The 18,377-nt window shown below is 33.3% G+C and overlaps 1 protein-coding gene across 2 annotated transcripts in view; it reads right to left on the bottom strand.

Annotated features, from left to right (window-relative positions):
- Positions 1–18,377, bottom strand: part of Epha3 (EPH receptor A3) — a 378,741-nt gene that overhangs the window by 346,845 nt on the left and 13,519 nt on the right. For both annotated transcript variants that reach the window (XM_004663303.2, XM_004663302.2), the window contains exon 2: positions 11,903–11,967. In XM_004663303.2, coding sequence (XP_004663360.1) covers positions 11,903–11,967 — 65 coding nt within the window. The remainder of the gene's footprint in view (positions 1–11,902; positions 11,968–18,377) is intronic.

Here is an 18,377-nt window from a genome sequence, read left to right as displayed (position 1 = left end):
TATTTTTATTTTTAATTTTTTTTATTAATTAGTTTTTTACTCGGAGAATACAGTCAAGTTGGTACCATTGTTAGGCTCCTCCATGATCTACTCCCTCCCCCTGAGCCCTCTTTGTTGAGGTATATGGGTCATGCATCATGGAGTTATCCCACAGTTATGGGTAGGAGAAATGTCTCTATATCATGACCTAATGTGTGGCTCTGACATTCTTTCTGCCCCTCTTCCTGTGCCATGTTGGGTTCATTTTTGGTCTGCTTCAATGATGAGGTGTTGGGAGCCTCTGTGTCTCTTGATATCTGACTTGGTAGGAGTTTATTGTTCTCTGTGTCCATCTCCTTCACCCTTGTGCTGGACCCAGTGCACCCTTAATTCCTTGCCTTTCTTTCCAGGGAAGGTGCAGTGCAGTTAGGCGGTCACCATTTTGACAAGTGTATACCTGGTGAATTCTCAATTGTATGCAACACTTCAAAACTGTTTGGCATATTTTTTTGTTGACTCATACCAGCCAAAATTGATAATAATCCAATGTGATATTGCTGCATCTATATAGTATAGGTTAACTGATTACCATAATTATAGTATAGTTGCTGGCTGACAATTTGTTTTTTTCCACCTTAAACTTAACTTTAATACCTTAAACTTTCCAGGGAAGAAGTCTATGTCCCTCTCTCACAAGATGAGTGTGGGATAATTATGATGGGCATGGTGTAGTGAGCCAAAATGCTGTATTTCATTCCTGGCCATTCCTGGTTACTTAGTAGATGTACAATCTTATTGAACATATTTGAACTCAGATGGAACTTCTCTCTGTACAGTGAGAGAAATACTGCATGGGGTTTTTGGGTAAAGTAAATCATCATATATTAGAAAACACTAGGAGCAGTGCATAACACATCACAGGAATGTTAATGTAAGGTACTCTGATAGTAATTATGTCATAGTAGAGCTAAAACAGTTACTGAAGTATGGTTTAAACATTCCAAAGAGCAAGGAGTTCTTACACACTTCAAAAATATTTATTGCATTAATCTGAGTGTGAGAAAGAGAGAGAGAGAGAATATTGATAGGCGAGGGCCTCTTAGCACTGCAAATGAGCTTGAGACACATATATACTTTGTGATTTGGCTTTACATGAGTATTTAAATCTGTGTTGCCAGGCTGTGCAATAAAGTGTCTAACCCCTTAGCAATCTTCTCATCCCCCCCACTTTTTATCTACATAAACAATTTAGAATTATATAGTAACTCTTCATCTCCTAGGGACTATTACTACACATTCTTTCTGAAATAATGCTATCACAGTTAGTGATCTCTCCAAATGCTGGCTACTCCTAAATTATTTTGTAAATGAACAAATTAATTTCAGAAAGCATTCTATTTTGAGACAGATGGCCAGCATTGAAAATTTCATTACAAAATATTTCTAGGATTATTAAGTGTTGGTGTATAGTATTGTATTTTAGTTTCTAAAAATTGTTAATGATTAAAATCATCATCCCAATTTATATGCAAGTCATTTTGAAAGCTACATAATATATTATGTTTTCTGTAAAAGATATTCCATAAATATTTAATGATTACTTTAGCAGTTCAGAAGACATAAAAAGAGACATTCTCAAGTTTACTAGTCAAGGCATATAACACCTAGTCTTATTTCAAGGCTAGTCACATTAAAATATGATAATTTTCTAAGATATCACAAAATATTAATCTAAAAAGTAAAATGCCACTGAATTCCATTTGGTTTTGAGCTAACATTTTAAAATAGTTTTGTTACAAACATGTTGGTGTTTATATTTCAATCAGTGCTAAAATCAATTCCTCATCTCATTGGAGAATTAAACATCTTTTGTCATCAATTGCCTGCTGAATCCCTGGATCATAACTCAGGTTGTGATGAGGAGATATAAAACCAGACGAGTGGATAGCTAATAAGAATTCTATACATCCTGGTTTTAATCATAAGATTATGAAAGATCAGCATTTTTAAACTATTGAGGCCAGTAACTCAACATTGACTTATGTGTGTGAAGAGCTGGTTATTACTTAGGTTGCTGTAAGGCATGAAACTCAGAAAAAAGTAGTCTTAGAACATTATGAAATAAATATACCCAATACTGGATCACATTTCCTCAAATCTGTCCTTGCTAATGTTCACAAGGGAAGGAAGAAGCAGAGAATGGTGAGAGTGCTGAACCGACTGAAAGACCAATGATATGACCATGGACAAGTCACCAAAGCCTCCTTGAGGCACCGCTGCTTCTCTGTCTAGTGAGATGAACATGATTTATTCAGTCATATGCAATCAATTTTATTCTTCCTGATTAAATTCAACTTTACTATCTTTATAACACTCACGAGACCACACAAATCACATCAAAATTATATCCCCTTTTTTCTTTTCTTTTCTTTTTTTTTTTCTTTTTTTACAACTGATGTTCATCCCAGCATACCAAAACTGAAGGATGCAAAGAAATATAAGTGAATGGAATTTCAGAAAAAGACAAGGTATAGAGAAATGACTTGTGGTACTCACAAGCTTTTCATTTGATTGAAATCTATTGAGGAAGCCTTTTATTTTATAGCTATTACTTTTACTCAGTTTCTAAGAGCAGACTGGGAAAGAAACTTCTACATAGATATATTGCTTTATGCCTCTATACCCGCACTGCTTTGGTCTCCAGGCATGAGGAGTTAGACTCATATTCATGTCTTTCATGTTGAAAAGGAAGGTCACTGTGTCTACTAAAAATTAGCTTATTTTTAACCTCGGAACACAAGCACATTATAACAATGTAATGAGGAAGGAAAAGTTAAATAATTTAAAATTTGGAGTAACTGATGCTTGTTTTAGAGCTTTTAACCTTACTTTACTACATAATTTTCTGTCTCGTGTGTCTTCTAAAGGTGTTTCATTTGTGCTGATTGTTCAAACATGTGTACTTTTCAAATTATGCCATCATTCTAAAAAGGGCCTGATTAGAAAGAAGATGGTAAAGGAGAAAAAGAAGGAAAAGGAAAAAAAAAGTGAATAAAGTCACAGGGGGGAGGAAAAGAGGAGAATTTGAAATTTAAGAAAACCTTTTCCTAGTGTTTTCCAAAATACTGAAAATTTGACTTCACACCAAATCACAGACATGTGGTGAACCACATAGAGGCTCTATCATATGTGCTTCCTACACATCCGAGTAACTTCCCTAGCTGTGTTTCTACCTTCTGTTTTTCAATTGCACCAGGCTCCAAAATCACCTGCTTAAAATTGTATCCTTCTTTGATGTCCGATAATTTAGTGTGACACATAAAACTGCACCAATCTGAGGGATGGGATTTCCTTGGCCTTTTAGGAATATCTCACAGTCATTACTCAGACAATTTATTCTAGCTAGCAGTTACTTGATGGATGCTTTCATAGTCCTTTTCAATGTCCCTGTCATTTAATCCATGGCTTTTCCTATGTTTTTTTTTTAATTTTGCTTTTTACTTTAATGCCATTTGTTTCATCATGTAAATGGATACCAGATATATACAATAAAAATATTTAAAAATGCCAAAGATGCTATATGTCATTCAAACTGAAGCCCAAGATTTCATAAAAGACACTGGGTGATTCTTAGATGAGTCCCTGAGATAAATTACTGTGACTCAATTCGCTCAGTTGTAAATAAAACCTATTTTCTCTTACTGCCTGTTTATTGAAAAATCCTATATTAAAAAATTATAATAAGCACATTAATCAGGAATCAGATGCAGTGGTATAGTAATACATATATTTATATTAGCTACAGCTCTGGAACACAGCAAATACCAGAGCAAGCCCCATTATACCAGCATGGTTTTAAAACATGGCCAATATCAGAATCACATGGAAGGCCTATTAAAACATCTGACTTCTGAGCCCAACTCCCAGAGATGTGAATGTTATAGCCTATGTTAGGACATTCTTGCACTTCAAATGATTGCAGTCAGTAAATAAAACTGCAATATGTATAAAACTGAATTATTTACAGAATGAATACAAATGATGTCAATTTTTAGAAAATCAATATATTAAACCACTTTCACTATTTTCTTCTTATATAACATGTAATGGAAGTGAAAGATTGCAGCAACTAGCCAGGAATATCAGCTACCATATGGATGATCTTAATTAAAAGATAATGACTAAATAAATTAAGAACCATTAACCAAAAATTATGATAATCAACAGGCTATTAAGCATAAGGAGTAAGTAGGATGTTGTGCAGATATTACAACCCTTCAATCTTCTCAAGTTCAAGAACTATCATTTGGGACATGGCAGTCATATCAAAAGTGTTTCACAGTGTATTTTTATGGGGAAAAATCAAGTTATTTGAAACAGAAACTTCAATCAAATTTATCCAATACCATTTAATAAAGTTAAGGGTTTAATCATGAATTCTCAAAATTAAAAAGGAAATTAGAAAGTAAGCATGTTTTGGATAATGCATTTTTATAAATTATTAAAGATTTGAGACATTTCTAAGCAGTTAAACAACTTATATTCAGCTTGCAATAAAATACTTTGCATGTGTTTCAAGAAATTTAGTAGGAAAGCTATTTACCTTAGTTTAAGATCACTGTGAATGCATATTTGGTGAGACTCACAAAAGACAAATTAAGTTTTGGTAAAGATAGATTATACAACTTATGTAAATATGTTTCATGTCTCCTCTATTTGAAACATTTCATAATATTATATATCAAATTATATTAAAGTAGAAAAACAAAGTATACTACAGGTTTTATTTTAAAAGTTCTAATCCACTCTTCCAAAATTCACATAGAAGCATGCCATTTAGCAATAGATGGCAAAATTAATTCTACTTTTAAAGCACTCACAATGTTTAAATTATCATGCATCAAATGCTAGACATAAATACCAACTTTGCTGAATCTACACTTATGTAGATTTTTCCTTCTTTCATGGAGCCTTTTGGTTCATTTTTATTTACTTATTAATTAGAGAGATAGGTGGGGAAGGAGTGAATGGATATGCAAGGGCCTCTAGCCACTGTTAATGAACTTCAGAAGTATGTGTCACCATGTGCATTTGGCTTACGTGGGTTCTGGGTAGTTGAACCTGGGTCCTTAGTCTTCACAGGCAAGTGCCTTAACCACTAAGCCACCTCTCCAGCCCTCATAATGATTCTTGTTTCAATGAAAGGATTAAAAAAAAATTATAAATATTTTCCATGTTTTTCTAATTTAATGATAACTATTTATTTGAAAAGTTATCTTATAGGTGGAAGAGATATTTTTAAAATAATCTAGGCAGAAGTGTTTCAAATAACTGAGAATCACCTATCATATGTGTCAAAATGTGATGGTTCTGGATCAGCTGTCTAGCATACGAAGCAGAATTTGAACTGTGACTCATGAAGGCAGAATCCCAGGTGGTTATTGTTGAAACCCAGTTGTCAAAATATCCCTTCTCTATTTCAAACCCTATCGACAAAGAAAGCGAGAAATCTGGGGCACTCAGATCCCAGACTTCACAAATACCAATAATTCTAATGTGAAATGCTAATTCCAGTACTCTGGAAAGAAGATGCAAGGACTTCTAAGAAAATATTCCTGTTTCATATTCTTATTTTTGATTCTTTCATTTTAAATATTTTCATTTTTTTTACAAAAAAAAAAATCCAATTTCCTATCCCAAGAGAACAATCAACATCATTTGCAATATAAAATTTACTATAGCTAGTTTTGGTTTTAATTTCCTTCCAGTTCACAGATTGGAAGTATTGTGTGTTCATTATATTTTTCTGCTAGTACAAAATGTATTGAAGAAAAAATATATTAAACAGAGATAACACACACATATATGAAAGATATTTGACTAGCAATACATCATTCTATTCTGTGAGGATGTCTATAACTTTAAAGCATAAGAACTATTAATAAGAGTGCTTTGAACAAGGAGGAGATATTCCTTGAAATTCAGTGGCTTGGGGATGTCAGGATTCAAGCTGGTTTCTCTGAATCACTCTGGACTATTCAGCTGTTCCACAGCCTTTGGCCTTCATGGGGAGCCTAGAGGGGCAAGGAGCTTGGCCTCTTCATTTCTCCTTGCCAGAAGGAAGCCTTTTTCTCAGAAGATCCTGCTGTTCTGCACCAGTGTCACTGGCCTTACTTATTCCTGCTAAAATCAATTTCTGTCAAAGTGACTGTAATGGCCATGATTAGCTCTCAGACGAATCACCACGCACCCAGGGATTTGCAGAAGGGCCAGGTTCTAGGGGCACAGAGAGGGAAAACCTGAACGGTATCCTTGTTCTGTCCGTCAGGAGGAATCAGAAATTATGTGATCAACAAACTGGATCTGTAACTGCCCGAAGAATTTTGTTAAGCACATAACTTTTGTAAGGCAATGATAAATATTCAAGGAAATCTTAATTTCATAATTTCTAATGTTCATGCATTTTTCTTTCATCATAAAAATGATCTCTTATTTTAAACTATACATTTTCTTTTTTAAAAAGAAAATATTTTTATTTATTCATTTGAGAGAGAGCAAGAGGCAGGGATGGGGAGGAAGAGAGAGAGAGGGAGAATGGACACTACAAAGCCTCCAACCACAGCAAACAAACTCCAAATGCATGTGCCACCTTGTACATCTGAATTATGTGGGTCCTGAAGAATCGAACAGAGGTCCTTAGACTTTGCAGGCAAGCATCTTAACCACTAAGCCATCTCTCCAGCCCAAACTATACCTTTTCTACTTATCTCAAGGCCGCTCTGAATACTCTTACTTGAATTGGTTTGAATCATGCTTCACAATTGCTTTGTACCACATTATCAACATAGGAAAATTTTCTTAAGTGAAAGCTATGGAGCTCTGCTTCCCTTGGAACTTTCTTCTGTATTAATATATCAACCAAGCAAATTTAACTGATAGATTGACCTTAGCAAAGAACCAATTTTAAGTATCCATTCAATGGTAGGTCAAAAGGACTTGTAATCCATCAATATATATAGATTTTCTTCTGTATATATTGATATATTTATAATACAAAGAATGACTTTTGAGACAGTCTCATATAGCCCATACTGGCTTCAGACTACTTATGTAAGACAAGATGACCTCAAACTTCTGATTTTCCTGTCTCTACTTCCCCAGTGCTAGGATTACGAGCATGGGCAACCATGACTGGTTTATGCAGTGTGGGGCAATGACACTAGGACTTGGCACATGCTTAGCAGTCACTCTTTCAACTAAGCTACATCCCTGTGTCTAAATCAAACTTTTCTAAGAGTATCATGTTGGAGTTTCTGACTATAATTTAACCCAGCAATCAAATATTATAATTTATTTTCTATAAGACTAAATAACATAATTGCTTATGTCTACCTTGTAAAATAAATATAATGCCCAAAATATATCAACTGAAATTCTTTCATTGAAGAGTGAATTACAATCAGCTGTATGACCTTGTTTTATAGAAAATCCATTTCATTGAATTTTCTCACAAGTTTTTCAAAAATTTATCCCAAGCCCAACACCCAGCACATACACACACACACACACACACACACACACACGTGTGTGTGTGTGTATAATGTGTGTGGTATATGAAATGGCATTATGTATAATACCTTATATTGCATAGTATGTATAGTAATAAAATTTTCTACTTGGTTTTCTTTGTGTTTTGAAGCATCATTTAAAAATAAATACAGAAATGTCTTCTCTCAAGAAAATGATACAGGTTAACTTTAAAATATTTAGAGGAAAGGAGGGTAGAAAGGAAAATAAAATGCCTGAAAGAATAAGCCACTCTTAGTTATTTTCCAAAAGTGTTTTGATTTTATGTAGCTCAGGTGATTCAAGTATCCTATGAACACTTAATGCCAAATTAAGAGAAGAGAAATAGATGTCTTTTTATATTTTATATATCAACACATCTGGAATTAGATTTTCTGACTATAGAGTGATTTGAATTCTGGCAGTCTTTCATTTCTTTAGTAAGCACATGCAGTTGCTGGGAGAGCAGTATCACTAATCCCCTATTAAAGGTCTCTTAATCTTGGTAGTGTCATTTTTGGGCCACTTATTTCTTTGTTAAGAGTGATGCTATTTCCATCTAAAGATGTTAAGTGGCCACTTTCACTAGAATCCAGGAATGTCCCCTCTTCCCATGTTGACAGTATCTGCAGACATTGCCAAATGTCCCATGAGGCAAAATCAAAATATCTTTCATTCTGATCTTTTCATCCTACTAACTACTGCTTTACTTCATAAAAGCAGAATATTCAACAATTCTAAAAAGTGAGATGTTGATATTGTAGTTTTTTCCCTCTGAAGTTTATCTTCATACTTTAGTTAAGGTAAAAAGTCTACATGTGTCTCCAAGTTAGGATGTTGCATACCATATTTTATGCAGCAAATCAAAATTTTTTGAATTATAGATTTCTTTTATAAGCAAAACACATGTATCCTTGTGTTAAAAATGAAAATAAAATTAGAGTTGCCCTTATGTCACATACCTATAACTTGTACTCTAGAAGCTAAGGCAGGATCATGAGTTTAAGAATATAGGCTGGGCTAAACAACATGAACTATACAAAAATAGCCTCATCTCTTTGAAAGTGGTAGAAATACTAAGATCAAAAATAGCTTTATTTTCATTCAATGCATATTATTGAGTAAACATGATTTCAATGAAAACTCCAAGATAATAAAACTAAAATTGAATATGCTTACAAAAATATGAATAGGCTAGGTAGGCTACAGAGCTAGTCTGAGAAAATCTGAGCTAGGTAGTGAGACTCTGACCCAACAAACAGCAAAATTAAGTGGAAGCTAAATAATTAATTCTAAAAGCACACATGTAAGTAAGCAAACAAGGGTGTTTTATCACAACCCCAATTTTCTTTACAGTGTTTTCTCTTAAGAAGTGAACATTAGTTGAATATATATCTTAATTTTGCAGTTATTTCCTTGAGGCTATTATTATTAATGTAAAGAATACATCTAAATAAAACATGTAATGCATGCTACCATAAAACAAGAATTCAAAATTTGATTGATTTTTCTCTTTCTTTATACTTTTTAATGTATTTTGAACTATTTTAAGTTTAATAACCCATTATAAAATTGCCATTCTTTCATAAAAGTTACATGGTAAACTTGAGGATATCTAAAAGAAATTTTGAGGGTTGGAGAGATGACTTAGTGGTTAAGGTACATGCCTGCAAAGGAAAAGTACCCAGGTTTGTTTTCCCAGTACCCACATAAAGCCAGATGTATAAGGTACAGCATGCATCTGGAGTTCATATGCAGTGGCTAGAGGCCCAAGCACACGCATTCTCTCTCTCCCTCCCTTTCTCTCTCTTACTCTCTCTCACTCTCTCTTCCTCTTCCTCTTCCTCTCCCTCTCCCTCTCCCTCTCCCTCTCCCTCTCCCTCTCCCTCTCCCTCCCTCTCCCTCTCCCTCTCCCTCTCCCTCTCCCTCTCCCTCTCCCTCTCCCTCTCACTCGCACACCCACTCTCTCTCTCTCTCTCTCTCTCTCTCTCTCTCTCTCTCTCTCGTTTTGAGGTGTTTTGTACATCAAACATAGGAAAGTGCCATGCATGCTCAAGATCAGCAGAAAGAAACAATGAGAAGAGCCAATGCCATATGGAATCTGTCTTCCTCCACATTAAGGCAAAGGAACTGTTGACTGAAGAAACCCAGAGGCCAACAGGAGGTAGGGAATTATGCCATCACATTTCTCACAGTTAAAGTGCTTATCAGTCACATGGAGATGCTGCTAATTATGTAAATCAGAAAGCTAGACATTGCATGCTCTGCACTAAGATACATCTCAATATAGAAGTGCCCAGCTTAGCTCTGGGAAGAGGGCTCATTGATTCAGGGTATGTGCATGCTAATTAAATATGCAGACCTCTTAGGCAAGAACCACCAAGCTCAACTCCCCAGAACTCATGAAAAACTTTGGCTCAGACTTTTAGTTAGACAGCAGCTCCAGGTAAGGGAGAGACATGGTCTTAAAGGTTTAAGAGAAGGACATCCAACATTCTCCTCTGGTCTCTGAATATATGCAATTGGAGCATGAATATCTGTACAACGAATGCATATAACATACATCACACACACACACACACACACACACACACACACACACCACACCATAGAAATACTCAACACATACTCATACAATAATTGTCCAGCATATTATAGTACAAAATCTGTGAAATTAATAATTGGAAATTGTTAAGCTGCGCAATGAAAAGTAAATCTATTTTCCCTAATTCTCACTACATGAAAATCTATTATACATTTTCTTTCTTCCTTAAAGGAAAGCATAGAGAAGAGTACCTTTGGAAAAAATGAGTGTATGTGTGGCAACAAAATTACTATATATTTTTGCATTTCTTACATCCTTAAGAAGTAGGTTTTCATAATGTAGCATCAGACAGAATAATGAAAACCTCACATTTATAAAATCAAAATTGTTGGACTCTTAGCTAATTAGTTTTAAATGAGTTTTCCAGCTCATTCCCAAGTTTTGATTCACTCTTCATGACACTCCAAGCTGTGTTTTATTCCAATCATTTAATTCTTTTACACCTAAGGGAAAGTCAAGTCCTGGCTTATTTCATAGTCTCATCCAAAGCAGCTATGGAAGGTCTGGTTATAGGTTTTGGCATTTTGTCAATGTCAAGGTGTGCCAGGAAGAGAAGCAGATGCAACGATGACAGATAGATGAAGTATTCTTGACAGAAAACATCCCTTAGTGAATGAGAAGCCTATAGAACTGTATAAGCTATTGTGGTTAGGTATGCCAACGTAAAATGGAACACAAATACTAGGTTTCAGCGATCAAACTCTCTTTTAAAAGAAGAGCATCATAGAAGGTGGAGTACATAATTTTTTCTCATGAAAATAGAAGTTTGCATTTCCTGCAGGCTACATCTGGATGGTAAATCAAGAAAACTTATTTAGGTGTTTTTTTAAAGCTTGGGAAAGATGAAACTTTTCAAAATGCATGACCCTTGATTTTGCTTAAAAATTGCATAAGTTTTTCTTTATTTGTTTTTGTTTTTGGTTTTGGTTTTTTGGTAAAATTTCACTCTAGTCTAGGCTAACCTGGAGTTCACTATGTGGTTTCAGGGTGGCTTCAAACTCACAGTGATGCTCCTACTTCTGCCTCCTTAGTGCTGGGGTTAAAGGCAAGAGCCACCATGCCTGGCTAAAAGATACATTAGCTTTAAAAGGGCTATTTTCTTATATAAAAATTTCATTATATGTATTTAGATAACAAAATATGCACATCTTAGCAAACTATTCTGATTTGGTAAAGTATAAAAGTTAGGTTTAATGTTTAACAAGTAAGGTGTCAACAGTTTTGCCATCTCAATAAAACACAAATTTAATATAATCAAATGAAAGATATTAAAAACAAATCAATCTAGACAAAGAATGCTAATACTGTTAACAAATGAAATCTGCTGTATTTGAAATTGTCACCATTGTTGATTTTTAGGGCAATATTTTGAAGAATACCTTTTCCAAAAACATACCTTCTATATAATGTGAAACTTAGATGTCTTTTCAATTCACCTATTCTGTATCATGTGAAACTTATTAAATAACCACACTTAGGTCATCTACAAAATTTCAATTATAATTAAAGTATTTAATCACTCCATTCAAGCAACTACTTAATGCAGGAGGAAACCACTCTTAATTTTTCAATTATTCCATAAGATATCAATACTAAATTGTGATAGTCCATGTATTAAATGCACTGATGAATATATCTTTTCCTCTAAAGTACGAAAAGGAAACCTTTAGAAAACACATCAGTAACATCTTGACCTTTCTAAGAGAGGCAAATAACAGAATTACATTCTTCCCAGTGATTTTCTGGACTCACCCCGTGCGATGGATAGGATATCCAGCCCAGCTCTCCTTGAATTGTTTTTGAATCTAGCAGATTGACTATAAGAAAACACAGATACACAAAGATAGGTAAGACATTTGCTTTCCTTTGTGTTGTTTGTTTTGAATATTTTTGTTCAATGAACATAGATTCCTTACAGTCCAAGGCCAATACCAAATACATAATTCTGCAGTATGCACATTCTGATAATATATAAAATACTGGCAGATAAATTATATGACTTATGGAAGAAACAAAAGAGTTATTTATCAATTTGATAATAAAACAAAATGGTTTATAATAGCATATATATAATCTTGCTTATTTAATAAATGTATTGTTATCCAAAAACTTGAGTGATTTTATTCATTTCCTCATGGAAGTTATTAAAAAGTCTGACTCATGAAAACTATTTACTGATGAAAAGGAAAATATAACATGTATGTATTATATTTTTAAAGATAAAGCACAATTATTTTCAATATAAAATATTAGTTTGTTATAGGTAAGAAATTAAAATATAAGGGGCTGGAGAGATGGTTTAGTGGTTAAGCGCTTGCCTGTGAAGCCTAAGGACGCCAGGTCAAGGTTTGATTCCACAGGACCCATGTTAGCCACGTGCAAAAGGGAGCACACGCATCTGGACTTCATTTGCTGTGGCTGGAGGCCCTAGCATGCCTCTCTCTCTCTCTCTCTCTCTCTCTCTCTCTCTCTCTCTCTCTCTCTCTCTCTGTCTCTCTGTCACTCTCAAATAAATAAATGAAAATAAACAAAGAAAATATTTTTTAAAAAATCAAAAAATGAATTAAAATATAAAAAGCTCTTTGAATGCAATTAGTGACTAAAAGCTCATTGTGTTTACCTATTATGATTGTGGTTAATCTAATCTATTAAATAATGGAAACTAAAAATCTCATGATTAACTCATGGAAGGTGCAAAAGGAAAGTTACATAAACTAAACATGTATTATAACATGAACCAGGGAAGACAATAACCAAAATATGAGAGAATAATTTCCAAGGAATTTTATATACAAAATTTGAAACAATGTTAGTCCCTACACTGCACACAAGACCTTGTTTCCTTATCCATGAAAAGTTTCACTCTTTTATAAGAATCTCTACAGGACAATTACAAAGGAACCATTAGCCAAGGCAAATATTAAGGGAACAAGCACATACAATAGATATAAGTCTTAAGTATTCAGACATTACTAAAATTTTAAAGAAAAATACTCTCCTGGTTGGCTTGGCAATAAACACATGGACTGGCTAAAATGAAGGCTCCTGTTCATTAGAATTAAAACATGTAATTATTGAAGATGAAATCTCCATTTCACAATTGAAGACAAATACAAATTTAACATATTACTTTTACATTTATAACAAAGATTGGAACTAATATTAAGTTAATTCCAATGGAAAGGAATTATCTATGGACAAGAAAAGAACATAGCCAGTGCAAGGATGATCTTAAAAATTTCCATGAATGAGATATTTCCCAAAATGTCAGTTTGAAAATCAACAGTACATTTAATATTATTTCAGTTATATCACATAAATGATTTAAAAAACAAACTTTCCAGATCATCAATATTCTAAAATTTGTTTCAGATTACTTGGTGTTACAAGAATTTAGAAAAAGTAAAAAGGCATTTTAGTTTGAAATTTGAGTATGCTGCTAATATTCAGGTTAGTAAAGCATACTTCACTAGATTGTTGGTTATATCACAGTCAGCAATTGCTTTTTCTGAGTTTTCATAGGATTTTCATGCAAACTGCCTTGAGAGTGTTCAGAAATAATTAGTTAATGTCAGCAATGTCCTCGGGGGTCTAAATAGATCAAGGTAGCAATAAGTGCATGTGAAAATTGAGTATGCACTAGAAGTGAGTATGTGTCACTTCTCATGCTAAGATAAATAGCTGACTTAATTTTAACATTTGTAACCAGAAAAATGAAGTGTTTGAGGCAAGGATAAAACAATTATTCCTGTGTCCAAAATAACACATGAAATAACTCTTCTAAATAACTTATTGGAAGGTAGTTTGTTGACTAAAGAACTAAATATCTGTAAATTGTTCCTTATTCTAATGATAAAAGGGGACTGGTCTAATCACATCTGCATTAAGATTATGTGTAAAGAAAAACAGTTAATGTAGAAAGAATAATACTACATTTCTCTTGAGTAAAGAAAGAACATTGGTATAATGTCTCACAATTGTGTTTCTGTTGTCTGTTAGACATTTAGTTTTATCTACCATGGTTGTCTCACAATATTGCAGTAATGAACAAGTAATACAAATATACTTTGAACAACCATGAGTTTGAAATATACTGGGTAGACCCAATGTTCTTATAAAATTAATACAAGGAACAACATTTTCAGTTTGGCTTCTGAAATGTGTTTGTAATTAACCATCAAGAAATGACCCAATGAAGGAGATGGTTGATATCAAAACACGTTTTAGAAGTTCTTAGTTGGGTTCATCAGGTAGCTTTTGTTTGTGGCCAGATGAGAACAATATGATCTAAGAATCCTAAAAGCTTCAAAGCACATGGCTGCTTCATTTCTACTTCCAGTAAAGCAAACCTCAGGTTGTAGTAAATACATCAGTACAGCATAATTGAGATAGGAGAACACTGTCAATGGAATTCAAAGCCAATCTGTGAATGATTTCTCTGGATACATTGACTGGATCTCAGCTTGCAGCACAATTTCTTAACCCCCACACCGATAAAGGCAAAAATCATGGTTATTGTTGCTTTTGTCCCCTCAAAATTACATGTAGATAACATACTTTCCTCTCCAATGATTACCACTCTTCCAATGTGAGGACAGAGGAAATAGGTACTTGAATTGTGTTGAACGAGCATCATATTGGAGTGTGAGTTCTAAACACAACCTATAACAGACAAGGTTTCTTTTTTTAACTTGCTGGTAAACTTAAATTCCCAACTATGAATTTAAATTGTGAGGAAACCCTTCCTGAAGGTCCCTAGGAACATATGGATGGCATCATTCTATCATGAAAACCTCACATCAGTTATTTATCAAGATAAAAAATTATTCCTTGCATGTTTTATATATCCTTATAGTGAAATTTCTAAATGTTTTTGATGTGTCACAGGAAACACTATTTCAATAATTTCAGAATATATGTTATTCAAAAACTACATATTCTATATATTTAAATTAATTGTTTTAAATTGGAGATATTTTCTAAGTTGCAGTTCTATTTTCATTGATCATTAGGTGTTGGAGGGGACAAATTTGTATTTGAAAACCATAGTTTTAATTCTAGAAGCAAATGGCTTTGAATTTTTTTAATATTTATTTATTTGCTTGTTTTTAAGCAGGAGAATGTATTGCCACACCAGGGTCTCCTGCCTGTGCAAACAAAGTCTAGATGCACATGAAAATATGTGGATCTGGCTTTTCATGAGTACTGGGGAATTAAACACAGGCCATCAGGTTTTGCAAGTAAGTGCCTTTAACCACTGAGCCATCACTCCAGCCCCTGGGTTTGGATTTATTTATTGTCTAAAGTCTCATTGCTTTTAAATAGAAATACATGAACAAGAGATGGGGTTTTACATTCATGAGGATGAGAAATTATCCTCACTTAGACATGGCCTTTAGATGTATACTCAAATGAGATCTACTGAACCCTAGAAAATGGGATATTGAATGGAAGTAAAGAACAAAGTAAAAGGAGAAAGGGCTATAAGAAATTGTCAAGAAGAAATTCGTATTTTCATTACTACCATGGATTTTACTGTTACATCTTCCACTGCACTATATTGGGAGATGAAGATGCCCAAGAGTTATAAACCCCTTTCCTTTCTGGTCTTTCTTCACAATGCAAATGTTCAGTCAACCACTCCTTTCTGTCTGGGGATGTAGCTCACTGAGGAATGCTTACCTAACTAGCAGGAGGCCTAGAGTTTCACCTTCAACACAAAAAAACAAAAACAAAACCAAAAAACAGTCACTGGCCTTGGCAAGGTCACAAAGAACTATTTCAACATTTGCTCTTTCTTCTTTTCTTATCAATAAAAATAAACTAATGTTGTTTTAATAACTTATTTCGTTTTGTTTTTTTTTTTTTTTCATTTTTCTTTTCCCTTTTTTTGCAGTGCTGACTATAAAACTTGGATCCTAAGATATGGTAAATTAGTGCTTTACCACTGAACATCATCCCCAGTCCAAACAAGTTCAATTATTAAAATGGGCTGGAAAGATTATTCAGTGGTTAAGGCATCTGCCTGAAAAAAACCTCAGGACCCAAGTTCAATTCCCCTAGATGCACAAAGTGGCACATGCTTCTGGAATTAGTTTGCATTGGCTAGAGACACTGGCACACACATTCTCTCACTCTGTCTGCCTCTCTCTCTCTCAAATAACTACAATGTGAAAATAAATAAAATAAAATAAATTAAAATAAAATAAAATAGACATTTCAAACAAATGTTCTGGGTATTATGTACAGATTTTGTTTTCAAGGATATTTCAAAGTTATGATTTATATTAGCTAGTTGTCCATTTGGAAAGACTGACAGTTGAATCAATATCCACAATTAGGAATACTGCTTAAGTGTTGCAAGCATACGTACAGTATTAAAGGACTTGTAAAACATAAATGCTACCATGTCTTACTGAAGAAAAATAGCTTTCCAATTATTTACTATTACATCAATATGTCTTAATGTTATGGTTACAGTTCATGAAAATATTAACTTATATATAATTATCAAATAATCATTTCAATGTGAATAGTAGATCTTAACAGCTAAGGAATTTCAGAATCTCACAATAATACACATGTTTTCTAATAAATCCTTCAGTTCTAAAAGGGCTTTATAGGCAAGAAGAAGCAACTAAAGTCCCTACAACTGAAAGCAAGCCCATCCTTTTAGGACATTTTGCTTTTCCAAAAGAATAATGATTTTTCTCCTCTTCTCACATCATCTCTGTAATTGAACAAGTCACATTTTTATACACTTATCTTTATCATTTTCATCACTTTATGATATAATAAACAGTGAAGGATTTGATCTTGGTTACAGAAAACAGACGGATCCTTTAATCTGCTTACAAGTGATATTGAAGTCTCGAAGTTAGAAGAAATTTTGTTCTCGGTGTAATAATTCCTTGTGTAGTTCTATAATCAACATGGAATTAAGAATTCAAGATTCATTTTCTCACAAAAGTTAACTAAAGTCTAGAGATTCTCAAGTTTTTTTTTCTTTTCTTTCTTCCTTTCTTTTTTTTCCCCATATTTTTTGAACATACAGGGGGATTCCATTGAGGTAACATTCAGAGAAGTCAAATTTTTTTGGTGTACTTCCTCAACAGAAATATTTCTATTGTGTTTTTAATTTCTTAACTTGATTGCTTCCATGGGATTCTTGCTTATATTTATATTCTTTCTGTTTAAACAGAACACTAATATTTAATAGAGATTTAGAGTTTAATAAGTAATAATTATGTTAAAACAATAAAATAGTTCACATTACCTGTAGCTTTTTATAGGTACAACTTCTTGAACTTATGATAAATTTAATGGAGATTTTTTTCTCATAGAAACATTAGCATGATTATTTCTACAATTTTAAGATAAGATATTTATACATTAAATCATGAAAAATCTGTACTACTTAACATTTTTGTGGAAAAAAAAACTCTGCTCATATTACCTTCATGATTTACTTGCATAATCAAAAATTTCTAGGCAAAGTATAGAACTGCTAATTTATTATTTCATTTTGAGTTTCCTTACTGCACAATAATTTGGGGTTTCTATACCTACAGACCTTATTGATAGAATAAATTGTAATTAGATGCCCTCATCTCAATCTTAGCCCACAGCAGGGAGATTCCCTCTGAATCCAAACACATAAATTCCCACAGTCAGATGTCTTGTTTTCATTATGTAGGTCCATAAAATAATATAGACAAATTCAATTTGAAACATGAACACTAACAAAAGTCAACTTTATGCTGTTTCTAAATCAAGAAAAATTTTCCTTTTTTGGTCAGAAAGATCCAGAGAGTATAAGAACAACAATACTAATATGCAGGAAAAATATCAAAATATCAGTAGGGAGTGTGCTCTTATAAAAAAGTAATACTTTACATAAACTAGTGGGACTCTCTTCTCTGTTATTTTTAGAATGATAACTCCAATTTTTATAACAAGTCCTGATGTAGTAGCTATCTGTTTGTATACATTTCAGATTGATAATTGGATTACTTGGACAAGTGAGATGTGTTTTCCAAAATGTGTCTTAAACAAGAATATTAATAATTATATACAAATAGCATCTGTCTTAGCACATATTATCTTTTTTAAAGAGCTCCAGACATAAAGCCACTTATTTTCTTTTAGTCCATAGAAAATTTTCTGAAAGAATATAAGTAAATATGAAGATATTAATCAATTATGAAGTATAAAAAATCATTAAGGC

This window comes from Jaculus jaculus, chromosome 4 (assembly GCF_020740685.1).
Source record: "Jaculus jaculus isolate mJacJac1 chromosome 4, mJacJac1.mat.Y.cur, whole genome shotgun sequence".
In the NCBI taxonomy this organism is placed as follows: domain Eukaryota; kingdom Metazoa; phylum Chordata; class Mammalia; order Rodentia; family Dipodidae; genus Jaculus; species Jaculus jaculus.
Note: the sequence above shows the minus strand (reverse complement) of the source record. Positions and strands in the feature narration are given on the sequence as shown.